Here is a 16,691-nt window from a genome sequence, read left to right on the forward strand (position 1 = left end):
TTGGGCCCAAAAGTCCACTCCAAGTAGGACCCATAGGTAAAAAAGGTATAAATAACACAATGTTCTATGCATTGATTACGCATTAAATATTCTCTGAACCCGTGACATCACCAATGCTAACTTAAGCATCGAAGTGTCTTTTGCAGACACCCCTGCGCCGTCATTAGAGCTTCATGAGATTAGGAAGACATCAAGCCAGAAACCGAGCACTAGAGCAATTTAGCAGACTTGTGGAGTACAACTTGGTCCTATAAGAACATCTGAGGATCTTAGTCGGCTTGCCCAAACAAAGGCTTTTGGTCTTGGAGCTTGTGATTATTTGTGTAAACCCCTTGATGATATTTATTTCAAGAATTTGGTGTGATTATTAATAAGGAAGTACGTATGGGATGAGTGGAAAGTTGAGGGGAAAAGTGTATGGGATAGCTGGTAAAGCTGGGAAAATGATGAGATAAGTGAGACAAATGATAATTCTAATTCTGAATCTGATTCTCACGGAGAAGTCGAAGCATATACACCTCCACAAGATAGATGATATGATATCCTCCCCAAGAAATATGATTTTGAATTCTTATTTATAAAAATATATGCTTACTTAGCTAATTTTTATGATGAATTTTTTTTAATATTCTTGTTTATTTACATTTTTATGATGAAGTTTTAAATAAATATTTTATTACTATTTTTTAGAAATTTTGTAAATTTTTTTATTTTAATTTCAAAATTATACATATTTTATATTTTTATCCAATTGGTTGAGAATTTGTTAATATGTGATGTTGTGATCAATGGGTAGATGCTTTTAATGTGCAAATGAAATATGCATTTAAGTTTTTGAAAAATTTAATAAAAGAAAAATTTTAAAAGATTATTCTACATATTAGTACTAAATAAGGTATTTTTTTTCTTTCTACATTGTTCTTTGTAATTTTTTTATCCCACATAGTTTAGTAATTTAAATTTAAAAATAACCTTTTATGTCTTATCCTAAAGACTTGAATACATATTTTATTTTTCATATTTTCGTTGTGTTTGTTTATTTGGTCTTTATTTTGTTTTGCATTCAATTAAGTTCTCATTTTTTTTTTAATTTAGTCATTCTTACTTATGGTGTTTAAATAGTTAATGTCTATGAATCGAGCATACCATGTAATGGAGGTACATGTTTAAGAAGACTAAGCATGTTTAGGAAGGAAGTTCATTAATCCTTCATCCCTTTCATTTGTGTTTGTTATTTTTTATTTCCTAAGTTGACTTAGTTGAATCAATCTTAGTTGACTTGTTGACCTTTGACTAGGTTTGACTTGTTGACTAGAGTTAACTTGACTTAAGCTAACATGTTAATCTATGTTTATTTGCTTTGTAGGTTAATTAGGAGTAAGAAAGCAATGCTAGGTGGCGCATGGTGATTAAGGAGAATAAATGATTTGGAGGAGAGAGTAAAAGAGGCATAAAACATAAAATAAAAGACATAAAGCATGTGTTCCTATGTACCTTTGGTCTCCTTTATTTTTAGCACACTTTGGCAACTTTTTGGAGACATATGAGACACATTCTTGGTCTCCTTTTGTGCTAGAACGAAATTAGCCTTGCACAAATCATAGTTAGCTCTTTTGTCTCTTATTTTTGTAACCTTGTTTAACCTAGTTTCTAGAAGCTAGGGCTAGGTTTTTGTAGAGACATCCTTAGGTATCTTTTAGTAATCAAAAAATCTTCCTTGAATCACACAAGGAATGAACACCTCTTTTGAATCACATAAAGGATGATCAGCTTCTCCTAGCAACATCAGCAACACTCAATCACTCAAGATTCCACTTGATGAAAGTTATCGCTCTACCCACACTAGGTTTTTCAAAGCCTTCCCACAAAGAGTTCTCAAGTACTCAGGCTTCTTTAACTTCTATATTTGATTATGAAAGCCTATCACTCTATTTATAGAAGCCTATTTAGAAATTATGTTAAGAATATCAAAAGTTAAGTCACAACTGCCATAGATAATCGATTATCATAAGTGATAATTGATTATCACGGAAATTTTTCTGAAAACATTTTTCTCGTTGTGATAATCTATTATCAGTCAGGATAATTTATTATCAGCAGGTGATAATCGATTATCACAAAGGCTTTTCTCAAAAATCAGTTTTAATTGAGATAATTGATTATCACTAAGAATAATCAATTATTCTAGTGAGTTTTGCAAATAAATAAAATTTTCTTGATACTCTACTACTTGCAAATAAATCACTAACATACTAATTTAACTATTTTAAATAATATACACAAATTACAAGATCTAAACAACTAAATCCTTAAGTCTTCAATGTATCTCTTGAATTCAAACATTCTTTTAAGTCTTCAACATTTTTCCATGCATCATCATCAAGTCTTTCATACTTCTTCATAAGTCATCATCGTCATCATCATCATCAAAAATATTTATTGAAGGAAGATGTCCATCTTCTTCTTTTTATCAACAATTTTTTATAGTAAATCATATGTTGGATATCACTGAATATATTCTATATTCATCTTTAATTCTTCATATTATATATATATATATATATATATATATATATATATATATATATTTCTATTATATTTCAAGTTGAGTCACGTATTCGTGTCTTACACGTATCTAGGAGCATTATTCCTTATGATGATAATAATTTATAATTTTTTGTGTTAACAACTTTAATACACATAATTTTAATTTTAATTCACACAATAACAATAATATATTTATCATGTATTTTAAGAATTATTATACACTTTTCAATGTCAATATATCACGCAATGCATTCTTTCATTTTTAAAATAAACATATCGACATATTAGATATGTACCGTATCTAACACATGTATCATATTTGTATATCATAAGTGTGCTCTTATGCTATAATAAAATAATTAATTAAATAAAAACTAAATTAATAAACAAAACATGATGATTTAAATCCTAGTATTTTGTAAAAGTAATTTAATTTGTTATTTTAAAACATTTTTTAAGATTTATAATGATTTTTCTTTATTTCAATTTAATTTGTTAAATTTTAGTTTATAGTTCTAAACAAAGTATTTTTATATTAAATTATTTTACAAAAGTTATTTTAGTATATGAATTAAATCATTTTTAATCATCTATTTTTATGTTTTTTTTTTTTAATTTAAACCATCTCACTTTTTATTTTATATGATGGAAGGTGATCTTTGTTCTAAAACCGGTGGCTAATGAACCAATTCGCAAACACCAAAAAACCTCATTCTGAGAACCACAAAAAAAGGAAAAAAAAAAATCTATGAATTTCATCATCTATGAATCTGAAATTAATTAAGTTAGAAACGGATTCTGCAAAATAAAGCATTGGTATTATTTATTATTAAATAAGAATGTGGAAAATGAATAACAGAGGCTTAGCCATGCAGAAGAAGATCAGAAGATGAAGTTCGATGGTAATGGGGAAGGAGGAAGAACTGCATCAGAAGGGTTGAGTTTGTCAGTGATCATAAGCAGGTTCACCCAAGTGGCTCAGCAAGATGGCCAAGTCCATGCCTCTTATCATCGTTGGTGCAGCTATACTGTATGGACACTCCTTCGAAAACCCAACCTTCCCAGATTCAAGTTCCCTGATTAGGCAATTCTTCAATTTCTTGTGGCATTTCACATGAGTCATTCCTGTCAAATCATGCTTTTCATTACTCTACACCAATCACTCAACAACAAACGAAAACCTAGGAATTGGGGACACACAAATTAAAACCTAACTGCCAACATTCATTCATTGATTGAGAATGATTAAGAAGGAAAGGAGAAATGAAATACCGAATTTGTCAACACAGTCGTCATGGGCCATGCAACAAGCATCAACACCATCGCATGGTTTCTGCCCGGGACACCCAGTATACCCCACCCCGCAATACTTACCGTATCTGATTGCAATCGCTGATTTCAAATTATAGAATTAATTAGTACCAACCAACGTAATTAATGATTCAACTCAACGGAATGGAATGGAACGGAATCTTACTGTCGCACTGCTCCGCAATGCACGTTGTGCTGCAGTTTAGCTGAGCGGAGCAGTGGGCGGCGGCGCCGAGGAGGAGACAGAGGAGGATTCCGAACGCGGCGGTGGCGCGTGACATTTGTGGGAGCGTAACCGAAAGATGCGAACTTGAAGAAAAGGGTTGTGGATGGTTGACGCTGAACTTTCCTCCCCCACGCTTGATCTGTAATTGGATTGCAGGCACAAGCAAACCTCTGGTTTAAAAGTCCTAAACAAAAAATAATGTTTCTTGTGTTGTGTTGTTTCCTTTTGTAAGATGTTGTTTGGTTTCAATGCCAAAAATACCAAACCACCCTTCATATTGTTATCAACCAGTGATACCCATTTTCTTCTCATCTTTTCCTATTACTATTTGCAGCATGGTTATCTTTAGGTTTTACTGTTTTTAATCTTTAGGAGGAAAAACAAAGAAAGTATATATATATATATATATATATATATATATATATATATATATATATATATATATATATATATATATATATATATATTCCTTTTCAACAAATATTACTAAATACTATATATTATGAGTCTCTCGTAATATGTTAAAAATCCTTCATGTATCGTTAAAATTGTCAAAAATCATAATTAAGGATTATGAAATTTGACAAGAACATGAGGAAAATCAATATAGATATAATGTGTAGTTTGATTTTGTTTAGCTTTCACCATAAAAACCAAATTTTGTTCAGTTTTCACGACAGAAATCAAATCAAATCTCAGTATAATTTTTTTTCTTTTAAAAAAAAACTCAGAAATGCATTGATTTAAAAGAAAAAAAATGTTGAAGATGATATCAATTCTATAATTAATTGATCTTATATCTCCTTAATGTCTTATATTGATTTTAACGATACAAAAAATTGGGTTGAAAGTGATTAAAATCAAATCTTGGTGGTGCTGTGGATTGATTTTAGCGATCAAAAATGTTTTTATTTTTTCGATTTGGAACACAGTAGGGTGGGAGAAGGCGAGTAATAACGAAGGAGTAGTTTGGGTGCTTCGAAAATGTTCAACAAAATTTGACGAGTGTGAAGAAAAGAAAAAGTGGTGTAAATAAGAAAAAGGCCCGGTTCTTGTAGAAATCATGAAGGACCCAATTAAGCTGTAGGTTTATGGGGCTTCTCCATGCACCCCAAATGCTTTCTTCAATACCGCCAAATGTGAGCATTCATTACGATTATACCCTTATCTACTTTTGGTGGTTGACACCAATTACAAAGTTACTGTTTTGCTTTTTACTTCTTCTGCTACTTTGCACCTCCAAATTTCTACACCTCCAAATTTGCTCTAAACTTTGTCGCTTTCTCTTGTGGTCCCTCTTCTCCAACCGCTCAACAACAACAGCAACATCAAAGTTGTGGTCCCTCCTCTCAGTGTCTCAGTTCCTCTCAGTGTCCTAGTGCTCTTCTCACTTTCTCTGAGTGTCTCAGTGTTCTTCTTTCAAAGTTCTAGTTTACACAACCAAAGTTAGTGTTCATAATTTAATAAATGTTGATAAATGTTTGGAATGTTGTTGGTTGATCGATGTTATTTGTTTCTGATGTATTAAATAATTATTGTTAAAATAAATGTCGACATCCACAACAATGTTGATTAGAAGTGGATGTCGACATCCGTAATTGTATGTAAGTTTGTGTTGGAGATGTTCACATCACAACCTATCTTTTTATTTTTTTTAAATTTCATATATATTTTTTTGGACTCTGATTCTTGATCTATTTGATGTACTAAATATCTTATAACATGTATAAACATTAATAGAGTATTTGGTTAATTTATCTTGAATTATATGAATGTGATTTAATTTTAAAAAATTAAAAAATATTGTGTTGGAAAATTGTATTGCAGATGTCGACGTCCGCAACACAATTCAAACACGGATGTCCACATCCGCAACAGACTTTTTTTTTAATTTTTTATATTTAATTCTTTTTGTTCTATAATTCTTGATACATTTGATTTAGCAATATCCTATAATATGTATAAACATTAATGTAGTATTTGGTGAATTTATTTTTAATTATATAAATGTGATTTAATTTTTAAAAATAAAAAATATTTTGCTGGAAAATTGTATTGCGAATGTCAACATCCGCAATACAATTCAAACATGGATGTCCACATCCGCAACAAACTTATTTTTTTAAAATTTTGATATTTAATTTTTTTTTTTGCTATGATTTTTGATACATTTGATGTAGTAAATATCCTATAACATGTATAAACATTAATGTAGTATTTGGTGAATTTATTTTTAATTATATAAATGTGATTTAATTTTAAATAATTAAAAATATTTTGCCAGAAAATTGTATTGCGGATGTCGACATCCGCAACATACCTTTTTTTTTCTTTTGATATGTACTTTTTTTGGATAAAATTTGCGATCCATAAATTTCAGTGAAAATTGTATAATATGTATAAATATTAATATAGTAGTTTGATAAAAAAATCATTTATTTGACTATGTTTTCATTAAAAAAAATAAAAAAAAAAACGATGGTAATTAAAAAATGCATTGCGGATGTCGACATCCACAACACATTTCAACGGATGTCAGGTTATGTTGTGGATGTCGACATCCGCAACATACTTTTGTTTTTTTGATATGTAATTTTTTTGGATAAAATTTATGATCCATAAATTCCAGTAAAACTTGTATAATATGTATAAATATTAATATAGTGGTTTGATATTTTTTTTCATTTATTTGAGTATGTTTGCATTAGAAAAAATCAAAAAATGATGGTAATTAAAAAATGCATTGTGGATGTCGACATCCACAACATACCTTTTTTTTTCTTTTCATATGTAATGTTTTTGGATAAAATTTATGATCCATAAATTCTTGTAAAAGTTGTATAATATGTATAAAGATTAATATAGTGGTTTAATAATTTTTTTGAGTATGTTTGCATTAAAAATAAATAAAAAACGATGGTAATTAAAAAATGCATCATGGATGTCAGCATCCGCAATATGTTTTTTTTTTTCTTGCTTTGATTCTGGTGCATTTGATGGAGTACTATTTTTTAGAATTTTCCACAATAAGATCTATGACATCTATGATACATTAAAAAACTCACTATGGGCATTAAAAAAATATTTAAATGGAAAAATGTTGAAACGGATGTGGATAGTGCATGAACACTAAAAAAAGCATAAACAGATGTCGACATTCACAATTCAAATATCTGAAGCGAATGTCGACATCCGCAATGGCCAGAAAACAAAAAAAAAGTGAAACGGATGTCGACATCCACAATTTAAATCTCTAAAGCAGATGTCGACATCTACCATGGCCAGAAATCGAAAAAAAATGAAATGGATGTCGACATATGCAATTCAAATTTCCAAAGTGAATGTCGACATCTGAATGGCCAGAAAACGAAAAAAGTGAAACGGATGTCGACATACGCAATAAAAATATCTGAAGCAGATGTCAACATCTGCAATGACCAAAAAACGAAAAAAAAAGTGAAATGGATGTCGACATCCACAATAAAAATCTCTGAAGCGGATGTTGACATCCGCAATAGTCAGAAAAAGAAAAAAATAACTTAAACGGATGTTGACATCTGCAATTCAAACCTCTAAAGCCAATCTCGACTTCCGCAATGACCATTTTCAGAAGAAGAAAAAACAACAGAACTGGACTATTTGTGAAAAACATATTAAAACATCAGTTTTATACTCAAGCATGGATCTGCAAACATGGATCTATTGCACAAAAGTGAGCATTCATGTGAAAATATATAATGGGATTCATGTGAATAACTTACTAGACTGGATTTGTTGGACTGAAGGCATTGTGGAGGTTGCACTACTGCTGCGAGACAAGGGCAACTGTGATGCGAATGCAAAAGGAAGAGGAATATGGAAGTGCGCCGCGAGAGACAAAGGGAAAAGGATTAGGTGAAAAGATGTGCAGGGATCTGGGTATTCATTTGAGGTGTAGGAAATGGATGGGTATTCATTTGGTGGTGCAGGAGGTGCGTGAGAGAAAATTAAATTTTTTACTGTTTCTTCTTTTGCTTTTACTAAGGACAAAGAGGAAATTTAAATAATTTTTAGAGATACCGGAGAAAGACTTGGGAGTGCACGAAGAAGTCCTTAAGTTTATTCGTTCCGTGCGAAAGGTCTCTAAGCAAGAACAAATTCACATGTTTCATCATTAAAGTATATGAATAATATTAGTAAGCATAGAGTTCTATCACGATTTTATTTAAAAAGAAAATTAGAAGGAGAAGGAATATTTAAATTATTTTAAATTTTAATTTTTAAAGAATATGATATGATGAGGTGCAATAGAATCATAATTCACTAGTGTTCTAATATTTTCTCTCCGATTAAAGATGGTTAAAACTAAACAGATAAAAAATAAATAAAACAAATTCCTATTTTAATATATTTTAACAATTTGATTCGAATTTCGATTTAAAAACTAAAAGCTGAACTACGTTGTTTTGTTTATTATATGTAATCAAATAATGTTATATATTTTAATTTAATTAACAACTATAAGATATGCTTTAGTGAGACGTACAAGTTGTTTTATTATTTAAATATATCATACTTACAATATGTTTATATTAATTAAACTAAGATAATAAATGTATATTATATTTTTAAACTAAGAAATTAATTATATAAATCAATTATTAGTTAGAAAAAGTTAAAGTTATTGACGCACAACCATTATAACAAAGTTACAGCAAGTTTATTTAACAACAAATTGTAAAATTGATACAAACAAAATTATATTACATTAGATTAGTCTGTTTTAAATTTTATATTAAATTAAAATAAAAATAAACCGTATTTAATTTTTTCCCCTATGGCGTCTTTCAATTTCTTCACTCACAAAGGTACGGAAGTCAAAGGAAGGAAGTGGATTAGGTGTTAAAACCATAATTCTTCACTCAATGTATCTTATTTTTCTTTTTTTATTATTTCTACACTCTTAGAAGTTATAACATACACAACAATGTCCTTTTAAATGAATTTACGCGTTTTTAATTACAAGTTAAAAACGTACACGTACTATAACCCACACATTTATCAGTTTAAACTAAAATTCCTATCATTCTATTATGAGAACGTTGACTTTTCGACGGGATATGAATTCTGAAATAAATTAATTTTTTTTGTTGTATTCTGAATAGTCAACGTAAACAATAAATATGAATTTGCTATTGGAATATCCGTAATGGCGAAGCAAAAGAATAGAAAATAAAAATTAAGATTCCCACAACCACCTTAATATTTATACTGTTTTTTGTATTTGTCGTTAAATCAACATAATTACATGCGTATTAGTTAGAGTGCTCCATAATTAAATCATCTAATAAAGTTTTCATTTGGCTTCGCTATACGTGTTATTATCTCTGTCCTCTCATATTCCTAACATTTTGTATGAACATTTTTTTTTATCTTTAAAATATTCGTTTGACTTTACTTTTATACATTAAAATACGTACTTTTCAATCATGTAATATAATTTTGAAATATTTTCAGAAATCACGAGCTTAGAGAGACAAATTGAAGTTGTTTATATCGTTTTCCTGATAGAATTTTTTGTATGTTTTTGAGGTTTTTCGTTAATATATTCTATACAAAATTGTAAAAGTAAAGTTTTTTTTTTTGATTTCGTAAAACTCCATAAAATATTTATAAAAATTATTTTTAAAGTATGAAAAGTCAATAATAAAAAATAATATCAATGTCGGTTTCTAATATTTAATTGGTGCTATTTTTTATTCATTAGAGAAAAATCATGTTATCTAAAAGTCAAAACAAATAGGTCATAAAAATTCCAACTATTTATCATTCTGATGGGTGTTGACTTTATGCATTTGGCAATTGTTTGAACAAAGTAGGAGTTGAAAATTGGTGTCCAAGTTTGTGTTTAATCAAAAGTCCACGCATTATTCAATGCAGTAAGACATGAAAGTTGACGTTGATTACAGTTTTCAAAACAAACACAAATTAAATCACCTTCACGTATGTTGCAAACTCTTAATTTTGGTGTCTATGTTTTCTTTTTTAATTTCCGCAACAATTATTTTCTTAACAATAATAAATTTGATATTGTTCCGGTGATTCGATAGTCTATCTCAACGAAGTCAAAATAATTATTTTAAAACCTTTACATTAAATTAATGGTAATCTTTCATTAGTGAATGGTACGAATAGTTCCTTTTTATGAATCAATCAAACTCGAAAATCGTTATATTGTCCTTTAAAACATATTTTCGTTGTCATAAGTTAAATAGTAAAATTTACATGATTTGAAGGGCCAAAAGATTTTCACATGTTTGGTTGAAACAAAAATTATAAGTTGGTGTAACTTGTAAAAGTCGTGGGTGCATAAGGTAAGTCAAATTTACAGAGCATGGAAGTTTGATAGTTTAACAAAGTTTTTTCTAACAAACTTTAAACTTTGATAAACTACCAATTTAGATAAAAAAAAAAGTATTATTTTATTACTTTATTTTGATTAAAAAATAAAAAATCAAATCCATTTTAATTCTATTTATAGAAACTTTGTAAACTTTATAAAAAAAATTTGTCAAAGCATACGTTTCCAAGTTACGAGTTTTTAATATGCGTCGTACACTATACACAGAAATGTAGGGTACTCTCACCAGTTTCCATATTCATACATCAGCATGCCATGATCCCATGTCCACATGCCCTTGCATTCATGATCCCACGTGAAGTTTCTCACACCGAAGGTGAAGACGTGCATGATCATGATTCCAAGCATGCATGCATAGATGCACCATGAGATGACCATACATACGTGAAGAATGTGACGGTGAAGTACGATTACTTGTAATTGAGCAAGTCATACGATTGGGTATGTACGAATTCATATCTACCAACCACTTCACATTTAAAGAAAAAGTCACACACAACTTTTCTACTTACGCCCAAGGTCAACCCCCATTTCATTTGTCTAATGCCAAACAATAAATAGGGTCATATACCAAAACAACAAACGTAATTTTACTCTAATCGTATATTTTATTATGATGTTAAATATGTTTTTAGTGGTTGAACTTTAACGTGAAATTAAAATTTATTCCTTTCCAAAATTTATATATATATATATATATATATATATATATATATATATATATATAAATCGACAAAGAATTAATTTAAATTAATAATAGAGTATTTGAGTGGTGTTCTAACCCATCTATAGAAAGGTGAAAGAAAGATGCATTGTATTTCCAAAACATGTCAAAGAGAACAAAATAACTTTCAAGTACAAAAGTTAAGACTCTCCTAAAAATTTTAATATATTTTAGTCACCATACTTTAGAAATAAATGGATATAATCATTTTAATCCATTTATGTTAACTTTTTGTTTACTTGTCAAACACGTTTTTCAACTGATTTTAAAGTAAAAGTATGTGAAACAATATAAACAATTCAAATAGTAGGATGAAATTCACCTCTGTTGATATATTTATAATTTTGTTTAAAAGCTTGCAAACACATAACATTTTTTAGAGTGATTAACGTAATGTGACTTGCTATTGTAATATGTATGTATGATTTTTAATTCTTTTAAATATTTCTTTATTTATTAAATTTGTATTGTCGATGAGAAAAAAAAAACACTCTTCAAAACAAGGTGAATAAGGAAGGATAAGATGAAAACGAGAAAAGTATATAAAGGGAAAAACTAATAAAAATAAAAGTAATAAAAACAGTAGAAATAAAAAAAAAAAGTGAATAAATATTTATAATTATTGTTACACTCATTTCATCAAAATTTCATACCGTTGGAATGTTTTGATTCTTAAACGTAGCTTAAACATCAAATTACTAGAAAATGAAGACATGGGATTTGAGAAAAAAACTATTAGAAGAACTTAATTACAGCAATTAAAAAAATAACGCTTATATGCAACTAAAATCGTGAACTACTTACTCATAGGTAGAGTGACTACAAAGCATGCTATTAATTCAGCAAAGAATATCAAATTGACTGCCACTTTTCCTCTTTTTAATTAACAGTTTGTTTTAGTCAAATATTGTTGTGTGACATTTTGGTTGACTTAGCATGATATATAGAATTAAAAAGTTTTTTTTTATTTAATTATAATTAGTAGGCAGAACTGTGTCTGCAACACAGATTAAACCAAGCTTATTAAGAGATGTTCCATAATTACGATTTAATTATTACATATGGATCTTTAATAAAAGAAAGTCAAAGCAGCCTTTGAGGTAGCATAAAACAATTAAGGAAAAACTCAAAAGCTCTGTAATCAAGTGTGTGAATCTAGAAAGGTTGAATGGATTATACATATTCCGTGTTGAGTCAAACCATATATATACGTGATGGTCAAGGTCTTGGTTAATACTAATGAGACCTCTTAATTAGGCTTAACAATGTTTAGTGCACACTGATTACGTGAGCTGGAACGCATGAATTAAACTATAAAGGACACTAACTTAGCGTGGGCTCTAAGTTTGGTGGTGAAGCTAGTTATTAATTAATATAATGGAACCAAGTTACTAGTCAATATCTACCATTGACGTACGTGTGATCTCAATCAAACGTTGTATCACGTGGTGGACCATTTCATGTTTTATAATTTCACCCCATTTTAGATTCTCAGTTAGGTTTTTTTTTTCTATTGTTCGTCTTTGCTTTATTTTGTATTTTAAAATATATTATTTATTTTAAAATATTAATATTATTTATTTTTAATGTTCGGCAAATAACTTATAATCTTATAATTTCTGTCTTAATAAGTCAAATTATCCACATAAATATGACAAGATCATGAAGCATAAGTTAAGTGAGTTTCTTTTATATTTTATTGGTTCCACCAACTTGTCACAGAGCTAAAAGCTAGCTAGAGCTTCATTTCCTTCTTTGTTAGCTGTTATTTATATGTACTTCAAACTCCCAACTCAGACTAAGTGATATTATAATAGAAACTGGTGCTACCGAGTCAAATGAATTAATAGTTTAATGACAAAGATTTGCTCCATAATTATTGGTAATTAATTCACTTTGGTAATGATGGTGATACAATAGGGTACTTCTAAGGAACTTGCTCAAGTAAATTAAGCAAGCAAACAAGCTTTTCTGAGATCGTGACTTTCGGGTTCTTCTTCTTTCCCGAATAAAGAATTTATCAAAATGGCCATGTAAGCCATTTGAAAAAAAGAAAGGTAAAAGGAAAAAACTAATAGTAACAGAGATAAGACAATAAATAAACTGATTATTTTATGTGGAGATTAAACATGTTTTTGTGTCGTTATTCGTTCCACGAAGTGTCGTATTCTTTGCAGTGCAATTTCCAGGGTTTTCTCGGTCATGTTTGCGAAGCACACTCTGAACCAACCTGGTTCAGAACAATGGCAAGAAGAGCCTGGTGAGATATTGAGCTTCACTTCATGCATAATTGCATTCCACAGTTCCAATTCACCTTCCCGTGTTGGTTTCTCCAAGAGTGGACTCATATTCATCCAGCAAAACAACCCTGCGTTCCCCTTCAAGCACTCGATCCCCGCACTTCTCAACCCTTCGATGATCATCTCGTACCTCTTCCTCAGCCTCTCTCTGTTGGTTTTAATGTAGTTCTGGGTGAAGTTCTTGTCCGACAACATAGAAGCCAACAAGTGCTGTGTCTGAGAAGATATTAAGGTGAAGCTGGACATTCTCCTCGCTGTGGTCACAACCCTGTCGTTGTACGAGTAAATGGTGCCGACTCTGAAACCGGGAAGTCCAAGGTCCTTGGAGAGGCTATAAACAATGTGAACTCTCTCTGCGTTTTTGTATTGGCGACCCTCCAGGATTTCTGCCACGCTTGTGAACTCAGAGGAAGAAAACACCGAGCCGGAGTAGATTTCATCTGATACAAGATGGATGTTTTTGCGAATCACGAAGTCCAGAATCTCCTCAAGAACTGAACGTGGGATTGTTACTCCTAAGGGGTTTGAAGGGTTTGTGATTAACACTCCCCTCACTTTGTAGTTCATGGATTCTGCATCTTTGAATGCAGCTTCTAAGGCTTCAGGAGTAATCTGGAAATTGTTGGAGTTGTCACAGTGGATTGGAACTATATTCACCCCAGTTCTCCACCTTAAATCTCTATCAAATCTGTAGAAAAAAAAAGAGTCCAAATTGTTAGGTTATGTTATATATATATATATATATTCATTGTTTTTACTGGTTTAAAAACGCGATTTTTAGTATGAAACAAAGTTGTTCTTACCCAGGATAGTATGGGGTAGGAACGAGTAAAGCATCTCCTGGGTTTGCGAGGATGAAGGTTAAGAGTTCATTGGCTGCAGTTGCACCTGCAGTGAGGACCACTCTTTGAGGGTCAAATTTTGCTCTTCCTCCTCTCACTTGTTCCATGAAGCTTGCCATTGCTGTTCTGAAGGTTTTGAGTCCATGGTAGTCTTGAAACAAAGCATTTTCTCTGAAGCCAGAAGCTCCTTTTCCCCATGTTGAAGCCTCTGAGTGTGCTTCCAAGTACTTCTCAATCAAATCAAATGAAACCTGCAGCAGAATAAGTTGAAAGGATCAATATAAGTTAATATTCTTGTGTTTACTGCTATAACATATATGTATATGTGCATGCACACTCACTTGATTTTCTGCTAACCCCATTTGTATAACTCCTGAAGGATTGGTTGATTCATCATAGGGGTTCTCATCATAGGCTTTCCACCCTGCAAAATAAGGGGAATCTTCCCCATGAGTTTCAGAAACTGCAACATTTGAAAGCTCCACACAAGAGTTCTCCATCTCCATACCCATAGCAGAAAGCTATTGTGATAGCAGAAAGCTACTGTGAGTAAGAGAGAGAGAGAGAGAGAGAGAAATATGGAAAACTGAGAGCGTTGAATGAAGCGTTTGTGGAAAGCTGTTCTATATATAGGCTTTGAAATATTGATTAATTCAAGTTGGCAAGAAAAATATAAATTATTGATTCTCAATAGTAAGCAAATCGAGCTTTATTACTACCTTTTAGACTTTTACAGAAATATATACTTTATCTGTTGCGACTTGTGACAACTGTTACGGATCCACACAGAAAATATGGTGGTTGTTTGGAGGGGGATTTTTTGCCATTATAGTTTCTCTTGGCTTGGTTTAATGGAGCAGATAGATTATAATATTTGTTGTTTTTGGTGGGTTATTCAATATGGTTTCATCATATTTGTTTATTTGTAAAGTGGTTGAGGCAAATTTCTACTATTCTCAACCTATGACTAATCAAATCTCCTCTCGCCAAAACAAACTCCAAAAATTCCTTTCCAGAAACCAAATCATGCATTAAGATCTTAAAAAGGATTTTAGCTAAATAGAATTTGGGGAGTTCTGGGAGTAGTTATGTTTTGATGACCTGACAAAGATACCAAGTAGCCCAAAAGGTCGATTAAGATTCTGATTTGCAAGACAAAGAAGAAGCTCTTGTGTGATCTTCAGACCCCACATTGCATCAATAACAAACAACAGAATTTAATGACTTATGTAAGTTTAACGTAATATGTGACTTTCTTTCCATTCAAAGGTTTGACACTTAAGTACATACTTAATAATGTAATCAACACCCTGATTACAGTTATGTCATTCTTAAGTTGCATTCTCCATTTAAATACCTTTTTGTCATCAAAACAACATTTTATTTGCAATAATTTCCTTCAAACCTTTTCATTTCATTTTATATGTCATCTGGCTGGAGAATGATGAAACTGAGAGAGTAGATAGTGTGAAAACATTTATAATCATATATACTGATATAGCAGTGCACCTTATTATCTCAAATACTCCTTTAGCTGTTATTACTTAATCCAATTTACTTGCATCTATCACCAGATAATGGATTGAAGAAATGGTATCTCATGCAAAACTTAATTCGAACAAACAACAAAAGAAAAAAAACAAGAAATCAGACAAAAAGGTTAAGGATTTAAACACTTGGTGTCTGATCTGTCGCTCTAAATGTGGCTTGTATTTTTTTTTTTTTCTTTGATGGAAAATATCCATATTTCATGATGCGATGAAACACTCTTGGAACCTAAAAATAGTGTGAGCATAAAATCCAATCATCAATTGGTAAATTTAATATTTTTATGAAAAAATTAAAAATTTAAATTAATAACTTGTTATCAATTGACAATGCATTAGTATTGTCGTTTGATTTTTATATATTATCAATATAAAACATTTTTACACAAATATTTAGATAGAATTTATCTTAGGTCGCACGATCAATAGGACTATGTGAATGTAAGAAAAATTTATATAAAATGCCCATGTAAGGAAACATGTGTATATTATATATACTATCAAAATTAAATTCTCATATATTTTGAAGTATTCGTTTTAAAAATTAATTTCGTATTTCAATTTTAACTAAATCTTGACTGTTGTCTTCGCTAATAATTTTGGATAAAACACAAAAAATATTTATACAGCATGAAAATTTATTAAACTCTGAAATCTTGTATAGATCTTGGAAGGGCATTTATTCTCTTAATTGTAGAAGATTAGTACTAACTAAAATAAGGACCAAGTTTTGGAAAACGTGCCGACTTATTTATGCATATGCATAAAATAAGTTGCGAATCCAATAATGCTAA

General features: G+C 30.3%; 2 protein-coding genes across 2 annotated transcripts; both read right to left on the reverse strand.

The window, feature by feature from the left end:
- Positions 1-3,343: 3,343 nt before the first annotated feature.
- On the reverse strand, positions 3,344-4,301 carry LOC114179189 (phospholipase A2-beta). The gene is made up of 3 exons (XM_028065431.2): positions 4,025-4,301; positions 3,820-3,939; positions 3,344-3,672 (listed from the first exon to the last, which is right to left on the reverse strand). The coding sequence occupies exons 1-3, from the start codon at positions 4,137-4,139 to the stop codon at positions 3,494-3,496; spliced, it is 414 nt and encodes a 137-aa protein (XP_027921232.1). The 5' UTR covers positions 4,140-4,301; the 3' UTR covers positions 3,344-3,493.
- Positions 4,302-13,058: 8,757 nt separating this feature from the next.
- LOC114179207 (1-aminocyclopropane-1-carboxylate synthase 7-like) lies at positions 13,059-14,939 on the reverse strand. The gene is made up of 3 exons (XM_028065457.2): positions 14,692-14,939; positions 14,312-14,601; positions 13,059-14,196 (listed from the first exon to the last, which is right to left on the reverse strand). Exons 1-3 carry the CDS (start codon positions 14,860-14,862, stop codon positions 13,332-13,334), a joined length of 1,326 nt encoding a protein of 441 aa, XP_027921258.1. The 5' UTR covers positions 14,863-14,939; the 3' UTR covers positions 13,059-13,331.
- Positions 14,940-16,691: the final 1,752 nt, after the last annotated feature.

This window comes from Vigna unguiculata, chromosome 3 (genome assembly GCF_037176805.1).
Source record: "Vigna unguiculata cultivar grain cowpea cultivar isolate G323 ecotype 2 chromosome 3, ASM3717680v1, whole genome shotgun sequence".
NCBI lineage: Eukaryota > Viridiplantae > Streptophyta > Magnoliopsida > Fabales > Fabaceae > Vigna > Vigna unguiculata.